General features: G+C 40.3%; 1 protein-coding gene across 1 annotated transcript in view; it reads left to right on the plus strand.

Moving 5' to 3' along the window:
* DNAH8 (dynein axonemal heavy chain 8) overlaps positions 1–19,316 on the plus strand; it is a 339,200-nt gene that overhangs the window by 256,490 nt on the left and 63,394 nt on the right. Inside the window, exons 83-85 of the mRNA XM_060403159.1 lie at positions 11,141–11,214; positions 14,080–14,232; positions 14,619–14,774. Of these exons, the coding sequence (XP_060259142.1) occupies positions 11,141–11,214; positions 14,080–14,232; positions 14,619–14,774 (383 nt within the window). The remainder of the gene's footprint in view (positions 1–11,140; positions 11,215–14,079; positions 14,233–14,618; positions 14,775–19,316) is intronic.

The raw sequence follows: 19,316 nt of genomic DNA on the forward strand, positions 1-19,316 counted from the left end.
GAACACTGAGACCCAATGCAAAGAGCTCCCAGGTTCTCTTGGCACATACTCATGGTTAAGTCTCATTGTTGTTGTTGTTGAGTTGCTCCATTGTGTCCAACTCCTTGCAACCCCATGCACTACAGCATGCCAGGCTTCCCTGTCCTTCACTACCCGCCCCCCACCGCCCCCCAGAGCTTGCTCAAAGTCATGTCCATTGAGTCAGTGATGCCATCCAACCATCCCGTCCTCTGTCGTCCCCTTTTCCTCCTGCCTTCAGTCTTTCCCAGCATCTGGGTCTTTTCCAATGAGTCTGCTTTTCACATCAGCTGGCCAAAACATTGGAGCTTCAGCTTCAGCATCAGTCTTTCTAATCAATTCTCAGGATTGATTTCCTTTAGGATTAACTGGTTGGATCTCCTTGCAGTCCAAAGGACTCTCAAGAGTCTTCTCCAACACCATAGCTCAAAAGTGTCAATTCTTCACCATTCAGCCTTCTTAATGGTCCAACTCTCACATTCATACATAATGACTGGAGAGTCTCGTTAACCACCTTTAAAGGTGGCCATTTTGTTCTAATATTCACTGCAGTATGCAGTCCTCTGTATCAGCCTTAGAGTGGTGCTCCTCTCAAAGCTTTGAACTTTGACAATCCCTCTGAGATCTACTTCTCCATGGATTTTTGTCCAGTTGCTTCAATGTCCTGTCTGCATATAGATTCTTCTTTTGTCTTGCTACAAAGCAATCTCCACACAACAGAATTCATGGATTCCAGTGGCTCATGGGCTTCAACACTTACATTTTCAGTAAGTTCAGCACTACTAGTGTTACTGAACTGAATCCACCTGCCTGCCGGGTAGTAAAGCCATTTTACTGACCCAAGTTGTGGTGAAGGAAAGTACAGTGTTTGCGCGTGCATGCACACGTGCTAAGTCGCTTCAGTCGTGTCCAATTCTATGCGACCCTGTCCGACTCTTTGCAACCCCATGCACTGTAACCTACCAGGCTCTTCTGTCCGTAGAATTCTCCAGGCAAGAAATGGAGTGGGTTGCCATGCCCTCCTTGAGGGGATCTTCCCAACACAGGGATTGAACCTGCATCTCTTGCATCTTGTGCATTGTCCGTCGGGTTCTTTACCACTAGCACCACCTGGAAAGCCCACAGTGTTTATTGCAGGTGCCATATAATCTGCAGAATAGGCAGTTCATGCTCAAAAGATTTTGAGGAAAGGATTTTTAAAAACAGCATTTAGAGTGAAATTGCAGGGTGCATGACTTTCTTCTGATGGGTTGATAGTGAAGTAAAAGGGTAGTAGTTAATCATCAGCCTTTTGGTTCCAGCCAGTCCAGTGTCTCCATACTTGTGGACTGCATGTAGTCATACACCCTCCATCTGGGCAAGGGTCTTAGCTTGTCCCTAACAACTCAAAGATATTCATCAGACTGTTATATATATTCCTTGAGGAGGAACTAAGATTGCTTTGTTTTTTGGCTTTATCATGTGCATGTGGGATCTTAGTTCCCCAACCAGAGCTTGAACGCATGCTCCCTGCAGTGGAAGCACGGAGCCTCAACCACTGGACCGCTGGGGAAGTCCTGAGAAGTTAGGATTGTTGTTGAAGCTATCATTACTTTTCTTGCTCCACTACTCTTCCTTTGTTTCCAATTAGTAAGTGCTTGAGTCTGCTTTTTGGAACCCTGGGAAGGCCTAAGAGACTAAAGCATTTTTCTACAAACAAGAAATGGGGACCACAGAGGGGCTTTTGTACCTGGGATGGCCCTATTTGTTTTCACCCAGGCAAACTCCTCTTACTCTCTTGGTCCCAGGTCCAAATACCCAAGGAAGAAGCTCATTGGTTTTCCTTTGGCTGTGTACTCCTTTCTGGGCCAGTCAATGAATGGTTGCTGTGTAAATGGGTTCATAGCAAGAACCACATATATGGAGCCTAGAGTTGGGGGCATTTCTTAGAAGGGGATACTCTTCCTAGAAGAGGGGCAGTTCCCACTGAAGTTACCATTTCAAATTTACCTCAAAACAATGCTGTTGTCTAGGACATTGGTGTAAGAACAGAAATAAGAAAATAATTCAAGGTCTGCTTTGGGAGAGATTATAACTTTAGATAAGTACATAAGGCCAGAACAATGCTGTCAGCTAGTATTATTACACAGTATCATACTGCTTTGCTTGGCAATTTTGTGATTCCATTTCTTGATACTTCTTTAGTTTTTCCAGCAATTGTTCAACCTTCTGTTGATTACTTTGTTAGGAAACACATTAGATTTAATTTTAGCACTGAAGGATCCAATGATGTTTATAAGAAACTCATTGCTCATTTTTTTTAGAGCAAAGGAATGTTTAGGAATGTTAGGAAGCATCATTCTGTTCACTGATTTGGGTTAAAAACTCCCCAAATAGCTGTAAAATGAAACTATTATGTAGACAGAATAACATATTACTCTAGTCTCAACTAGAGATGTTTTATTTGGATAATAGATAATCATAAAGTGCTCAAGGTTCACAAAATTCTGAAAAATCCTGGAATTCGAGTGCCTTGTATTACAGCTGAGGAAACTAAGGTCTGGAAACAAGGCCAGAGAACTAGCTGGTGGCAGATAATTCAGGACTTAACCTCAGGGCTCCCAAATCCCTTGTCAGTGGCCTTTTTTTCATCCCCTCAGTGCCTTTCAGTCAGTCAGTTCAGTTCAGTCGCTCAGCCGTGTCCGACTCTTTGCGACCCCACGAACCAAGCCTTCCTGTCCATCACCAACTCCCAGAGTCCACCCAAACCCATGTCCAACAAGTCGGTGATGCATCCAACCATCTCAGTGGATTTAGAGGATGAATTAGCAAGTTCCCTGACAGCAACCTGAGGGATGGGACAAGATCAAATAGGTTTTCATAGAAAAAAAAAAAAAAAAAAAGAAGGAGAACTTCTCACTATGGAACCTGTCAGGCTCTGTGTTGAGAAATTCAGAGAAGATAAATTCAGCACAAAAGCACTGGATGCCTGGGAAAGAAGAAGAAAACAGATGGGATTAGCATGAGAAAAATCCTACTAGGAGCTTGGGTGAAGAAGAAGAATGGATTTGAAAATAGAATCCAGACATGAATAAAAGAGGACAAATAAAATATAAACTTACAAATAAAAATGGGGCTTCCCTGGTGGCTCAGCGGTGAAGAATCTGCCTGCAGTGCAGGAGACACAGCAGATAAGAGTTCAATCCCTGGATCAGAAAGATCCCCTGGAGGAGAGCATGGCAGCCTACTCCAGTATTCTTGCTGGGAGAATCTCATGGACAGAGAAGCCTGGTGGGCTACAGTCCATGGGGTCACAAAGAGTCAGACACAACTGAAGTGACTGAACATGCAAGCAAACAAAAATAGAAATGAGAAAATGAGTAAAATAAAGTATATACAGGTGAAAAAAGTAACAAGATAATGATATATAGTTATGGTTAAAAAAAAGTTTAAAAATCTCGTTAAAATGGATGTTTGTAGAAAAATATAAATTTACAAAGATTTCTTGGAAAAAATTGAAAAGTCTGAATGGACCGATAATTAAGATGAGGAAAATTACAAGTTTTAAAATTATTACCTCCGCAAAGACACTAAGCTTGAGTGATTTTTTTGGTAGGTCCTTTAAAACTTTTCTATATTCCATTTCACAACATAGGAAAATAGGATGCATTTTCCTCTGTATTTTAAGGGAATAACATTATCTTGATATAAAAAACAGACCAAGATAGTCACTATATCAAAGAAAGAAAACCACAGATTGATCCTATTTATTAATATAAATGTAAGGACCTTAATCTAAGTGCAAGCAGGAAGAATTTAGCATAATATAAAAAAATGCAAAAAATAGCAACATGCCTTGATCAAGTAGGATGCATGGGCAAATCTGAGAAAGACACAGTATTAAGAAATCTCATCACAACAAGTGAAAGACTTTTTCCTTAGGCTGCCATTACCCTGATCATTGCTAAAAAGGCATTTTGTGAAAATTCAGCATTTGTATTTGGCTTTTAAAAATGGGAACAGAAGACTATTGTATCAATATGATAGTGAATATGAACTTCAAACAGCTTCATGCTTTCTGGTGAACAACTAGAGACGTGATGCCCATTAAAGTCAGGAACAAGATAAAGATGTCTGCTATCACCACTCTCATTTAGTATTACTGTGGAGGATATAGCTAATGCTCTGTAAGAATCATAAATAAAAGATATAACTACTGGAAAAGAGGGACAAGAGCCATCATTATTCTCAGATAGTGTAATTGTCTAACTGAAGAACACAAATGAATCAACTGAAAAGCTATTAGATTTAGCAGGGTATTTTAGTAAGGTAGCTGGTCACAAAAATAAATATATTTTAAAAATCAATGAAACATTCTTCTGAAATGTAAAAATCCCATTCAGTATCTCAATAAAAATAAAACTGAGAAATAATCTTTAGAATACCTATTAGAAGAAAACTATAAAACTTTCTTAAAGGCATGAAAATAGGATAAATTAAATAGAGAGTTAAACCACATCCCCATTATAAAGATTCAGTATTGTAAAGATGTCAATAGTCTCTAAATTAATCTATAAATTGAATGCAAGTCTAATTGAAATTCCAACATAATTTTCCCCCTAATTGGATAGTAGAGGGATCTTAGATCATCTAGAGTAATAAATGGACAACAATAGCCAAGACAGCTTGAAAAGGAAAAAGAAGAATGTGGAGAACAAGCCCAATCAGATTTCTAAACTTTATCAAATTGCAATAATTTAATCAGTGAGGAACTGGCTCAGAGTAGATAAACAGATCAATAGAGCAAAATGAAAGGCCCCAAATTAGACTCTAGTATATACAATAGCTTAGCCTGTGATGAGATTCACATTTCAAATCAGTGGAAGAAAAATGGGCTAGTCAATAAACAGTGTTGCCATAGCAGGTTAACTTTAGAAGAAAGCAAGAATCTTACCTCAGATTAAGCTCTAAAGTACATTCTAGGTTGATTAAGGTTTTAAAAGGTTTGAACTATAAAAGAATATGTTGATACTACTGGAGTGGCTAAGATTTCCTTAATCGTAATACCAGAATCCAAAATCAGAGGAAAAGAAGTTTGGATGAAGTTTTCAAACTTTGGTATGTCAAAAGTGACACAAATAAAATTAAAACACGAATTGCTGTTGAATCCAAGCTCATGTGCCTGATGCACAGTGAGGCCAAACAAACTGAAAGGTCAGAGTTTGGAGCAGAGAAAGGTTAATTGCAAGGACCAAACAAGGAGTGTGGGTGGCTTGTTCTCAAAAGACCTAAACTTCCTGATGGTTTTCAGGGAAGAGTTTTTAAAGGCAAAATTTGGGGTGAGGGCTGCAGGGTGTAGGACTTTTTTCTGATTGGCTGGCGGTGAGGTAACAGGGTGGTGCTCCAGGAACCATGTGCTCGGCCTGAAGTTACCATCCTCTGCTTAGGTGGGGCAATAATTCCTGTAAGAAAAAGCTCCAAGATATATTGTTATGTATACCCCTTTAGGAGGAAATAACGACTCTTTATCTCTGGGCTATGGTTTCTTTTTTTTAAAAAAATTAATTATTTTTGGCTGCTCTGGATCTTTGTTGCTGTACGTGGGCGAGTGGCGGTTACTCTCTAGTCGCAATGCACTGGCTTCTCACTGTCGTGGCTTCTCTTGATTCAGAGCATGGACTCTAGGGGGCGCAGACTTCAGCAGCTGCAGCACACAGGCTCAGTAGTTGTGGAGCTACAGGCTTAGCTGCCCTGCGGCTTGTGGGATCTTCCCAGATCGGGGATCGAATCCATGTCCCCAGCATTAGCAGGCTGATTCTCAGCCCCTGGACCACTAGGAAAGTCCTGCACGAAGTGTTTCAGACTACGTTGCTTTTGTTTCCGCATTTCCTCACTTCCCTAATCAGTAACTGTTTGAGTTTGCCCTTTGGATCTCAGGGAAGGTCTGGAAAACTGAAGCCTTTTTCTTACAGATAAGGAAAGATTTCTGTGACTGGGAGGGCTCCACAGGGCCCTGCCCAGTTTCCAAAGAAAAGGTAGAAGTGTAGGTTGGGAATTGCAATATTCTATTTCAGCTGGAGACACTGGCAGTCCTTTTTCATATACACCATGAATCTTTAAAATGTTTGAGTGCTTTTTCCCAGCTATTCTACACATACCAATTTATCATAAAACAAACTGAAAGATGCACACTAAGATTCATTTACAAGGATGTTAAGTCTAGTGCTATTTATAGTATTAAAAAATTAGGAATGTCTCAAATATACAAAAGGATAGTGGCTAACTTGGCAAGAATGCGTTAACATGATGGAACATTGTGCTGCCATTAAAAACTGTTTATCAGTAATGTTTAATGACAATAAAATACAACATATTTAAGAAGTAGATATATAAAATGGCATGTATATGTATTATTATACATATATATAATTTTTAATATGGATAGGTCTGTAATCTCTTATTCAAAGCTCTTGCAGTCAGATGCACTGCAGAAATTAGAATTGTCCAGCTTTTAGAAAAGTAATATTTCATGTATTATATAATACATCACAGATGAAAATATTAATATTTATAAAGATAGGGATAAATAAAGACTATAAATAGGCTCATATCCATTCAGGTCAGCTTTTACCACCAAAGTGATTTTGTGGCAAAGCTGTCAGTTTTCAGAGTGCTTTGAATTTTGAAATGAGGGTAAGTGATTGCGGATTGTGCACTGAGATGATTAGAGTGTAGATCTCTCTGGAAGGATATTGGTGATTTTTGTTTTCTTCTTTGTAGTCTCCTATATTTTACAAAGCTTTCACTATAAACATATATCATTTAATCTGATTTTTAAAAAAATTTTAAAAAGAAAGAGGAGATGTGAAAGACACTCAAGTCAAATTTTGGAAAGAAACAGAAAAGCAGTTGAAATCTTCCTAAAGGTCTTTCAAATGTAACCAAGCAGCAAAAAAAAAAAAGGGGGGAAAAAGTCTGCAAACCAGAAAATGAAAACGTCCCATACCACCAAAGGACAATTATGCTGCTATACCTGCAAAAACAATTCCTGCAACATCCTCTGCATCCTGCCTCCTCACGGCAGTCCCCATCATGATGTCCTTCCTGGCAGCCTTCCCCACTCTCCCTGGAAATTCAGCCTGCACTGCCTCTTCTCTCCCTGGTCTTTGTCTTTTGAACTTCCTCAAGTGCGAAGCTTCCTCACTATTCCAACGTCAATCAATCTAGTTTTTCCAGACTATTCAGAAATTTATCAAATATTTATCAACCTATTTTAAAAATGAAGAAAGATTGCAGATCAATAACTAAAGCTTCTGCTTTAAGAAAGCAAGGAAAGAAGAGCGAACTAAACCTGAAGCAGCCAAAAGGAAGGAAATAATAAGTATCTGAGTGAAAAAAATGCAAGGGAGGGTTAAAAACAACAGAGACTCAATCAACCAAGTGGATTTGCTTTGAAAAGATCAACAAAATTGACAAACTTTTGCCCTAACCGACCAAGAATAAAGATGAGAAGACTTAAGATAACTAAAATCAGGAATGAAAGAGGGATGTCAGTGAAAATAATCAATGGACAAACTATAATAGGAATAGAAAAGAGTTTTATTTGAGCCAGACTGAGGACTGGCAGCTCTCAGATAAGTGAGAGGAGCTGCTCCAGAGAAGCATGGCTTTCAGCATCGTTTCATATCTTGTCAGAACAAAGAACATCAAACAGGACATCAAAGTCAGCATCAAACAAGTCAGGACACATTCCTTCAAGGTTTCGAGAAAAAAACAGGTTAGCAGGTACAGTATAGCAAGTCAGTATACCTTGACACCTGGGAAGGGAGCCTCATCATTGATGAAGTACTGGCACTGTCATCTCAGGAAGGGAAGAATTTATGAAATTTTTATTTCTAACGCATTCTTTAATTCTGGTCAATGTACCCTTTTCTCTGACAGTTAGAGCTAATGTACAGTGTATGTTTGATAGGCCACAAACAGGCTGTTTTAGTTAGCATTAAGTTCGAGTAAACTCATGTATGAGTCAGAATGACTTTCCCATACCTCAATATGTGAAAATTTCTTTGATCAGGGGACATCGCTATTGACTTGAAAAAATAGAAAAGATCATACAGAATACTATGAACAATTATGCCAACAAATTAGACAGATAACCTAGATGAAATGGGCAAATTATCAGAAAGAGAAAACTATTGAAACTGACTAAGGAAAAAATAGAAAACCCAAATAGAGCTTTGAGAAGTAAAAAGATTGATTTGTAGGAAATCCAGGACTAGAGGCCTTCACATTCTACCAAATGTTTAATGAATAACACCAGTTCTTTCCAAAAAATAAAAGAGGAGAGATTACTTCCCAACTCATTCTATGAGACCATGTTACTCTGATACCAAATCTAGACAAAGACAGTAGACGGAAACCAATATCCTGCTAACTATAAAAGCAAAAGTTCTCAACAAAATGCTGTTGAATTCAGTACCACACAAAATGAATTATACACCATGACCAAGTGGATTTACCCCAAGAATACAAGGTTGGTTCAACATATGAAAATTAATCAATGTAATGCCACATATTTCCCTGGTGGCTCAGACAGTAAAGTGTCTGCCTGCAATGAGGGTGATCTGGGTTCAATCCCTGGCTCAGGAAGATCCCCTGGATAAGGAAATGGCAACCCACTCCAGTACTCTTGCCTGGAAAATTCCATGGATAGAGGAGCCTTGTAGGCTACAGTCCATGGGGTTGCAAAGAGTCGGACATGACTGAGCAGCTTCACTTCACTTCATACCCCATATTAATAGAATAAAGAACAAAAATCACACGGTTATCTCAATAGTTGCAGAAAAAGCATTGAAAAAAATCCAACATTCTTTCAAGATGAAAGCCCTCAACAAACTAGGAATAAAAGGGAACTTCTTCAACCTGATGAAGGGCACCTACAGAAACCCACAGCTAACATCATGCTTAATGCTGAAAGATGGGATATTTTCCCCAAAACATCAGGAGCAAGAGAAGAATGTCTACTTGGCGCTTCTACTCAGCACTGTAGTGGAAGTTTTAGTCAGACCAAAGGAAGAAATAAATGGCATTCACACTGGAAAAGAAGTAAAACCACCTCAGTTTGACGATGACATGAGGGAGGAGGCCCGTGCAACTGGAGAAGAGTGAGTGAATTGTGGTGGGATCCTAAAAAGTGTGTGTGTGTAGATTGCGGGAGCAATGGGACCCATTTGTGTAGGGTCATAGAGGTCAGAATTTGAATTGGATTCTGAATTTTGCACAGAATGAAATGAGACACCGTCAGATGTTTCTGAGCAGAGGGTGGACATAATCTGATTCGGGATTCAATCAAATCCCTCTGTCTGCTGTGGGCTAGTAGGAGAAAGAGTGGGAGAGAGGTCACCAGTGAGCAGGCTCCTGCAAGAATACAGGCATGAGGTGATGGACTAGGGGCATGAGAGTGTAGACATCCAGAAGGGGTCACATTCAGACTCTGGGTTTATTTTGAAGGGATGCCTTTAAGTATCTTCTTGACCTCTTACCCAGGTCGAGACAAGAAACTCAGGCTACCCCTGAACAAAAACTAGTTCTTCCTTTTAAACAGTGTATCACAGAAGAGTCGGAAGGGCAGAGGAGATAGATTATGGCTCACGCTCTTGTGTTAATACTTACTGTCCATATCACACCTTCCTCCATTGACTTACCCAACACTTGTGGGTTCTTCCAAAACAAGAGAGACTCAGTGTCTCTTTGTACAATTCACAGCCTCCTTCCATTCGAGTTCCACCTTCCCTTTCTTCTTTTATAGGGTTTGTGGGTTCTTCTCAGATGCCCTGAGAACAGTGCCTAGTTCCCCTTCAGCAGGAGAGATTCATGAGGGCTTTGTTGGGAGAATCCAGCTGTGTTCAGTGACCTATGGACAATTGCAGTTCCTAGTTCTTCAAGCAGTGCTCTGCCAATCCTCTCTCAGGCACAGACTGCCAAGTTTCACCCTGTGACCCTGAGTCCACAAATAATTCTAATGCTACACCCTACCAGCACTCACGGAATCTCTGGCCGTTAATCCCATGGTGCTATATGTTAAATGGTGTGCCCTGGCAGTTTCTTCCCTGGTTCCTGACATGCCGCTGTCTCCAGCCTGTGAATTTTTCTCATTCTCTGTAGCTTCTACCAGCAGTTTCCAAATCAGCCTCATTGTTTGCCCAACCATGGCAGCCCATTTTTTCTGAGGACGTGGGCTGATCCAGTAGAGTATGCATTGCTTCACAGCATCTCCACTGACCTTCTTTCCCTGTGCCTCTAGAGATCTAGAGATCATGCCTCTAAAATTAAAGAAGACCTGGGTCCATAAAAGCTTACTTCAAAGTTAATTTCCAATTCCAGTTTCCCAAGTATGATTCAGAGACTTCTACAATTTGGTGAATTCATATGACAGGCACAAGTGTGGTTCTCCACCTGGGACATCAAACTCACTAACGAGCCTAAATAGTGTAGATTCTGCTGAATTATAATCACATCTCTAATCTTGGAGTAGTTGCCACTTTTTTCTTCAGGCTCCTTTTTCTCAGTTCCAAGAGGATTTGATCCTGAGGAGCAGTTACCCCTGAATATAGTCCTCATGGGGATGAATTGCTACGAGTTCCATCTCGGAAAATGGACAAATGGGCAAACAAAACCCGAACAGTCAGACAGACAAAACACTGCAAGCTTGACATCATAAAAGAATAAAATGATTGGTAGCCAATCTTTACTGAGACATCTACTAAAACACCAAAAAATTATTCTAATCAAAACATAGAGCAAAACTAAGAAATCCTCTTTCCTTCTAAATACCTGTGATAGCATTGCAGCTGACTCTCCCCATCAGTCTGTCTCCTCATTATCTCCAAAGACCCCAGAACTCTTTAAAAGCTCTGCTTCATGCCTTTTGTCTTTCTCTCATTCTTTCCTTTTCCATGTAGTGCCTCCAGTCTGCTCCAGTCCTTTCTCTCATCAACACAACCAAAAGCCAGACTTATTTGAATAGCAGAATATCCTTAGAAGCCATAGAGGGAGGGAGGCTATGACAATTCAGCAATTAATTTTTCATCCCAATCCTGGTATATAATTTACACTTTATCGTAGTGATCCTTCTGTATTACAGAATGCAGAACTATCTCAATGGGGCAAGGACAAGAAGTACATGCTCGAAAGCTGATTCAGATGTCAATGCAGCAGGTATGTAGCAATGGAAACAACTCTTCCTGCAACTTTCTTGATATTCCTCTGGCCATCTGGTCTACCTAGCACCACCTCCATGATGGGTAGAGTGTTCTTCCTGTGATGCTTAATTTTCCATTTTTGTTTATGCATATAGAGTAAACATTGATTACTTAAGGATTTTGAACCTCCAGCTAGTTGGCTCCTGACATCCCCACAAAATACTTGTTCCATTTTCTAGAGCATATGCTCCATTTTTATTTTCACTAAATATTTTTTGGTAATTTGGCAGATACACTTTCTGGTTCATAAAGAATGCAGCTCTAGCAGTCTTGGAATGTCATGATCTAATATTAATAGATAGTGCTTAAGAAGTGACAGATTGAGACAGTCAAATTTCAATTTTCGGTTAAAGTGAGCCTTTCATTTTTCATTAATGGATAGTTTCGGGCAAATAAGAAATATTTGAGGGTGTTATGTTTAAATATTGATAACAGTTTTTACTGAAAATTGCAAGCTGGATGGAATGTTGAGAAATATTTTTCATCACACCTAATAAATACACAGGTCATTAATTTTCTAGAAAAGCTTGGTTGATAGCAGTTTCAGCAGCAATAAGAAATTGCACCATTTATAAAAGTAAAATAAGATCTTGGTTTATTTTTAAGCTTTTGATCTCATAATGTCCCTAGCAACTTTTCCCTGGGAATTAATGACTGGAGAGGGTTAATGGGCTAAAACTCTGCTTGGGTCATCAAGTTTTCAGGCTAACCATTAATTCTCAAGTGCCCTAAGCCTTAATCTTTATCAGTTAATTAAATTCAATAATATATGGTATTTAATTTATATATACCAAAGCAATTATATATAATTATTTTTACTCAGATAAAATGATTCACTCTGTTGAATGATCTGACTGTTTGACTTTGGGCCTTAAATAATTTCTTTAGTTTCCATGAGTGAGAAGCTTTTACATTTGAATACAGCATTCACATCAACTTTCTTTGGAATATTAGTTTTTTTATAACTTCTGTGTTCTGTGTCTCAAGGTGGGATAAATACTGATAATATTGGCATTATAAAAAAACAAACAAACAGAACTTCCCTGGCTGTCTAATGGTTAAGATTCCGAGCTTCCAGTGCAGGGGGTGTGCGTTTGATCCCTGGTTGGGGAACTAAGATCCCACATGCCATGTGGCATAGGCAAAAACAAAGCAAAACAAATAACAGAAATAATACAGACAAAGCATGAACAGGTATAGCCACATCGTCACTTGAAAGATTTAGGATAAAGCTGACATTGTGGAATTCAGAGCAGGGAATCAGAGAGTAACTGGATCCACAAGGACCCAGAGTTCTGATCATGAAGTTCATCTTCTTGACGATCTGGTTGTCTAGACCAAAAAGTCCCCTTTGCTATTTAAGCCAATCTGAGTTGTATTTTCTCTTTCAGTATAAGGCATAATATATATGCCTTACCATATGTATACTGAGCTCAATAACTTGTAGCTGTATTTATTTGATCTTGTTGCATAAAGTATATCAAAGCATCAGCTGGCTAGTAAACTATGTTCTTATAGAACTGTGATGGTTCTATGACATATTGTTAAGGTTTTATCAATATTTAGATAGTGCTTAATAAATTTTGTGGTTTCAGGAACATCTGGGAGGAGAGATGACAAAGAATAAGATTTAATATTGGGGTGGGAGGTGGGAGGGAGGTTCAAGAGGGAGGGGACATATGTATACCTATGGCTGATACATGTTGATGTACGGCAGAGACCAGCACAATGTTGTAAAGCAATTATCCTTCCATGAAAAAGAAATAAAATTTTAAAAAGGATTTAGTATTACGGTAGCAGCCATGCTCAGTCACTCAGTTGTGTCCAACTCTGCGACCCCATGGACTGTAGCCCACCAGGCTCCTCTGTAGATAGGATTTTCCAGGCAAGAATACTGGTAGCAAATGTCACCAAATGTATTGCCTCTGGTGAAGTAAAATTTGTATTTCAAGGAAGGAGAAGAAAATTATACTGTAAAATTGGCTCTGGCTGCTCGTTTGGGCCTCTTGCCTCCCCTGTGCAGTCTGTGTCTGTATTATGCATCAGCCAGACCTCCTCTGGGGTGGGGATGCCTGCTCCAATGCAAAGATGAGGTTTACTTTTTCCCATTTCTTTGACACTAACAATGTAGCTTCTTAAAGATTAGCATGTCTTTGTATATGCTTACCTGGACTGTGTATCTTTGGTGGACTTCATGTGAAATGTCAGCATGTCATTTTGATGTATGATCCTTTGTCTTGAAAATGTGTATGCCTGTGTCTTTGACTTCTAACAGGTGGGACAGTCGGAGCCTCTGAGTCTGTCTCCCAGGCTATAATCCTCAGTTTGGCTCTATTAAAGTTCTGTCTTTTCTTCCTAACTTGATTGTTGATGAATTTTCGTCAACTCCTCCAGCTTTCATGAGGTCATGTGCATCTCTTTGTGACAGTGGATGGCTTGGCTTTGGCGTGAGTCCCTTCTGATTTACCTTAGGCAGGACAAGTTACAAATTCCAAAATACCCGTTCCCACCATTAGATGGTGCACACACTGTACTTAATAAAGTCTGACTTCGTTTTAATTTCTGTTCCCTTCTGAACCAGGGGTGACAGAGTAACATTCATTTTTAAGCCGCTTGATTCCAAGTAACCAGCTTTACCAGAAGCAGGGAAAAAAAGTTTGTATTGACGTATAATAATTCCATTAACATATATGTGCTTAAAACAGAGTATTCACAGACCCCGAGCAAAAGTTCAAAAAATATTTGTATGTACACTTTGTTTTATTTAAATCATAGCAAAAAAAGTTATGAGGAATTAACATGAAGTCATTTTTGAATACAGGGTGGCTGGGTTTTACTGCAGAATTGTCACCTTGGCCTGGAATTCATGGAAGAATTGCTGGAGACTTTAACCATCACAGAAACCATCGACGATACCTTCCGAGTGTGGATAACTACCGAGCCGCACGTTCGGTTTCCCATTACATTGCTTCAGGTTTGTTACTATGAGACGAGTGTCTTTTCCTTGCGAGTTATACAAATGAAGATGCCACTTCTGTCATTACTGAAAGATGGCAAACGTAACGGGCTCTTTTGGGTCAAGTCTGTATTGTAAAATCTTAATGCCATTATCATCAAAATCTTGACTATAATCACCAAGGTTATATAGTAAATATTCCCACAGGAGAATGATAAGACTTGGTATTAATTTGTTGGGTTTTAGCTCTGATCCATGTAACTAGTTTACACGGTGCCTTTTTATTTACCACAAGCATATTGTTTTCTGATGTCTTGTCATTTCTATTTTATCCTTCACAGTAATTTATAGAAACAAAAGTACTATTTACATTTTTATTTTTCACTGTTTGTTTTTTATGACAGACTTCTCTCAAATTCACTAATGAGCCACCCCAAGGCGTTCGCGCAGGTCTGAAAAGAACATTTGCCGGAATTAATCAAGACCTTCTGGATATCAGTAATTTGCCCATGTGGAAGCCAATGCTTTACACTGTAGCGTTTTTGCACTCCACTGTGCAGGTAACTTCCGGGAACCGTTTGCGCTTTTAGAAGACACTAATGACGTTATGCTTGCCCCCCTGCTCCACGTCTGGTGTCCTCACCTCACTTTCTTTTTCCTTCATGGCACTTTTTCCCCACCTGGCACAGGATGTGCATATTTGCTTATGTATTGAAAGCATCTTCCTGCCCCCATCCCCCACCTCGACCCCTAGAGTGTAAGATTCTCCAGAGCAACGACTGTCCTTTTGTAACTGCTGGGTCTCCGCTTGTCACAGCAGCAGCTGCAGCATTGCCAGAGCTCAATAAATGTTTGTGGGATGAACAAATGAATTGCTCCGATAGGAACTGGATCTTGAAAGTTGCCTATGCTGTCCAGCAGTGTTCTCTGTACCATCTCATGTAATACTAACAATCACCTTTCAGGGTAGGATTTATCACCATCTGCAAAGTGAGGTAATTGAGACTCAGAGACATTTGGCAATGTTGTATATACCATCTCATGTAATACTAATAACCACCTTTCAGGGTAGGATTTATCACCATCTGGAAAATGAGGAAATTGAGACTCAGAGAGGTTAAGGTCCTTCCTAAGTGGTGAATCTGTCTAGTCAAGGCTATGGTTTTTCCTGTGGTCATGTATGGATGTGAGAGTTGGACTGTGAAGAAGGCTGAGCACCGAAGAATTGATGCTTTTGAACTGTGGTGTTGGAGAAGACTCTTGAGAGTCCCTTGGACTGCAAGGAGATCAAACCAGTCCATTCTGAAGGAGATCAGCCCTGGGAGTTCTTTGGAAGGAATGATGCTAAAGCTGAAACTCCAGTACTTTGGCCACCTCATGCAAAGAGTTGACTCATTGGAAAAGACTCTGATGCTGGGAGGGATTTGGGGGCAGGAGGAGAAGGGGACGACCGAGGATGAGATGGCTGGATGGCATCACAGACTCGATGGACGTGAGTCTGAGTCAACTCCGGAAGTTGGTGATGGACAGGGAGGCCTGGCATGCTGCGAATCATGGGGTCGCAAAGAGTCGGACACGACTGAGCGACTGAACTGAACTGAACTGAACTGAACTGAAATGGTGAATCCAGGAGTCACACCCCATGTTGCCTGCCTTGGATGCAAGTATGTTTTGACCCTCGTCCCCACTGGGACAGTGGTGGTCATAGTGTTTGGAAGATGAGTCACAGGGGTCGGCTGTCTTCTTCAGATTCTTTCCAATTTGCTTGTACTATGTGGCTACCCAGCAATGTCTCCATGGGTTCTGGTTTTTGTTTTTTCATTTGTCACCACTTTGTTCTATTTTTGGATTTTGGATTTTGTTCTGTATTTGAAAGCTATATAATTTTTAAAATTAGTAATTTACTTGCTTTTGGCTGCACTGGATCTTCGTTGCTGGACACAGGCTTTATCTAGTTGTGGTGAGTGGGAGTTATTAGAGAGAGTTGTGGTGCATGGGCTTCTCTCATTGTGACAGAGCATGGGCTCTTGAGCTCATGGGTTCCATAGCTGAGGTGCTGTGGCTTAGTTGCCCTGTAGCATGTGGAATCTTCCTGGACCAAGGATTGAACCTGTGTCCCCTGCATTGGCAGGCATGTTCTTAATCTCTGGACTACCAGGGAAGTCCAGGCTGTGTAATTTTAATGTACTTGATTCACTCTTGATTTCACAGAGAGATAGGGGCTCCTTGAATTCTTTCCTACATTTCTTCTTTTCCTGAAGTTGGAGTGAGGACAAAATAAATCAATTGGTTTGAACCAGGAGTCATGATTCAACTGTGCCCAGCAGCCAACAGAGCTTGACCTTGTCTTTCCCTGCCCTGCCCAAAACTGGAGGGGAATTGGGTGCCCACCCCAGGAAATACTGGGCGTGTTACCCACAGGTTCCCTGTTGCCTCCACTTTACCAGGAAAACACTGCCCAGCTGAGAGGGCAGTGCCAAAGGACAACTGGTGTTTCTCTGTCTCCCACCCTGAGAAGTTAAAGTCAGAATAAATGCTTTGTGGGTGGTTATTTTTACTAAGTTCCACTGTGGCCTCTGGATTGATTGTAAATTATGGTTTTCAAGTCACTGAAGCCGATTTCATACATTCTTATCTGGGAATTGTTGGGTTTGCTAGACCTTATCACACTCTAATACAAATATTGCTTTAACTCTGATATTTAACGCCCAATTCACAAACAGTAAATTTTATGATTCTTTTCCTAGTAGTGATTCAACTTTTCCACCATGCTTATCATGGATAGACGATTGCGGGTATTTTCCATACAGTCAAGACGGCAATCTGTGTTTTTAGTGGCCATTATCCAAGTGCTAAAAAGAAGAAAAGGACTCTGGGCCAGTCATGAAACCAAAGTGTACTTGCACTTAACGTGACTTGTATTTGGATTAAAACTAACAAAAATAATCTCCACTACTAGGGCCATGAAGTTCACAGTGGCATGTCTATAAAAAAAAAATATTGTGAAGATCTCTTAAAATCCGATCATAGTGTATTAGAGCACTTCATAGAGAGTCAGGAGGCCTGGGCTTTAGACTTCTTGTGACATCAGTTAGCTACATAGGGTTGGTCCAGTTTTGTCCCTTTTGGGGCCTCTGTTTCCCCATCTGTGTGTTTCAAGGTAGAAGGAAGTGATCTTTCAAGATTTTTCCCATTTCTAACATTCTGTTGTCCAGCTCTATGATTACGCAAGGAGTGTGGGTAATTCAAGCATTTCCCCTCTCCTAGTTTCAATTAGAGAAATGTTTTAAATGTTTTCAGTTAGACAAAACGTCCGCTGTCACCCTTCTCCTCCTGCCCTCAGTCTTTCCCAGCATCAGGGTCTTTTCCAATGAGTCAGCTCTTCACATCAGGTGGCCAAAGTATTGGAGCTTCAGCTTCAGCATCAGTCCTTCCAATGAGTATTCAGGGTTTATTTCTTTTGGGATTAACTGGTTTGATCTCCTTTCTGTCCAAGGAACTCTCAAGAGTCTTCTCCAACACCACAGTTCCAAAGCATCAGTTCTTTGGTGCTCAACCTTCTTTATGGTCCAACTCTCACATCCATACAGGTCTACTGGAAAAACCATAGCTTTGACGATATGGGCCTTTGTTGGCAAAGTGATAGCTTGGCTTTTTAATATGTTGTCTATACCTGGGTTTAATCCCTGGGTTGGAAAGATCCCCTGGAGAAGGGAAAGGCTACCTACTCCAGTATTCTGGCCCGGAGACTTCCATGGACTGTATAATCCATGGGTTCGCAAAGGGTAGGCCACTGCTGAGCGACTTTTAGGTTTGTCATAGCTTTCCTTCCAAGAAGCAGGCACCTTTTAATTTCATGGCTGCAGTAACTGTCCACAGTGGTTTTGGAGCCCAAGAAAATAAAATCTGCCACTATTTCCACTCTTTCCCTATCATTTGCCATGAAGTGATGGGACCAGATATCATGATCTTAGTTTTTTGAATGTTGAATTTTAAGCCAGCTTTTCATTCTCCTCTTTCACTTTCATCAAGAGGTTCTTAAGTTCATCTTCACTTTCTGCCATGAGGGTGGTGTCATCTGTGTATCTGAGATTATTGATATTTCTTCCAGCAATCTTGATTCCAGCTTGTGCTTCATCCAGCCCGGCATTTTGCATGATGTACTCTGCATATAAGGTAAATAAGCAGGGTGACAATATATAGCCTTGACGAACTCCTTTCCCAATTTGGAACCAGTCCGTTGTTTGATGTCCAATTCTGTTACTCCTTGACCTGCATGTAAATGTCTTAGGAGGCAGTTAAGATGGTCTGATATTTCCATCTCTTTAAGAGTTTTCCATAGTTTTTTGATCCACACTGTCAAAGGCATTAGCATAGTCGATGAAGTGGAAGTAGATGATTTTCTTGAATTCTCTTGCTTTTCTATGATCCAATAGATGCTGGCAATTTGATTTCTGGTTCCTCTGCCTTTTCTAAACCCAGCTTGAACATCTGGAAGTTCTTGGTTCGCATCCTGTTGAAGACTAGCTTGAAGGGTTTTGAGCATTACCTTGCTAGCATGTGAAATGATTGCAACTGCGCAATAGTTTGAACATTCTTTGACATTGTCTTTCTTTGGGATTGGAATGAAAACTGACCTTTTCTAGTCCTGTGGCCACTGCTGAGTTTTCTAAATTTGCTGGCATATTGAGTGCAGCAGTATGACAGCATCATCTTTTAAGATTTGAAATAGCTCAGCTGGAATTCCATCACCTCCACTAGCTTTGTTTGTAATGATGCTTCCTAAGGCCCACTTGACCTCACACTCCAAGATGTTTGACTCTAGGTGAGTGATCACACCATTGTGGTTATCTGGGTCATTAAGACCTTTTTTCTATAGTTCTTCTGTGTATTCTTGCCACCTCTTCTTAATCTCTTCTCCTTCTGTTAGGTCTTTGCTGTTTCCGTCTTTTTGCCCAACTTTGCATGAAATGTTCCCTTGGTATCTCTAATTTTCTTGAAGAGATCTCTGCTGCTAAGTTGCTTCAGTCATGTCTGACTCTGTGCAACCCCATAGACGGCAGCCCAACAGGCTTCCCCGTCCCTGGGATTCTCCAGGCAAG

The sequence above is a fragment of the Ovis aries genome, chromosome 20 (genome assembly GCF_016772045.2).
Source record: "Ovis aries strain OAR_USU_Benz2616 breed Rambouillet chromosome 20, ARS-UI_Ramb_v3.0, whole genome shotgun sequence".
Classification (NCBI taxonomy): Eukaryota; Metazoa; Chordata; class Mammalia; order Artiodactyla; family Bovidae; genus Ovis; species Ovis aries.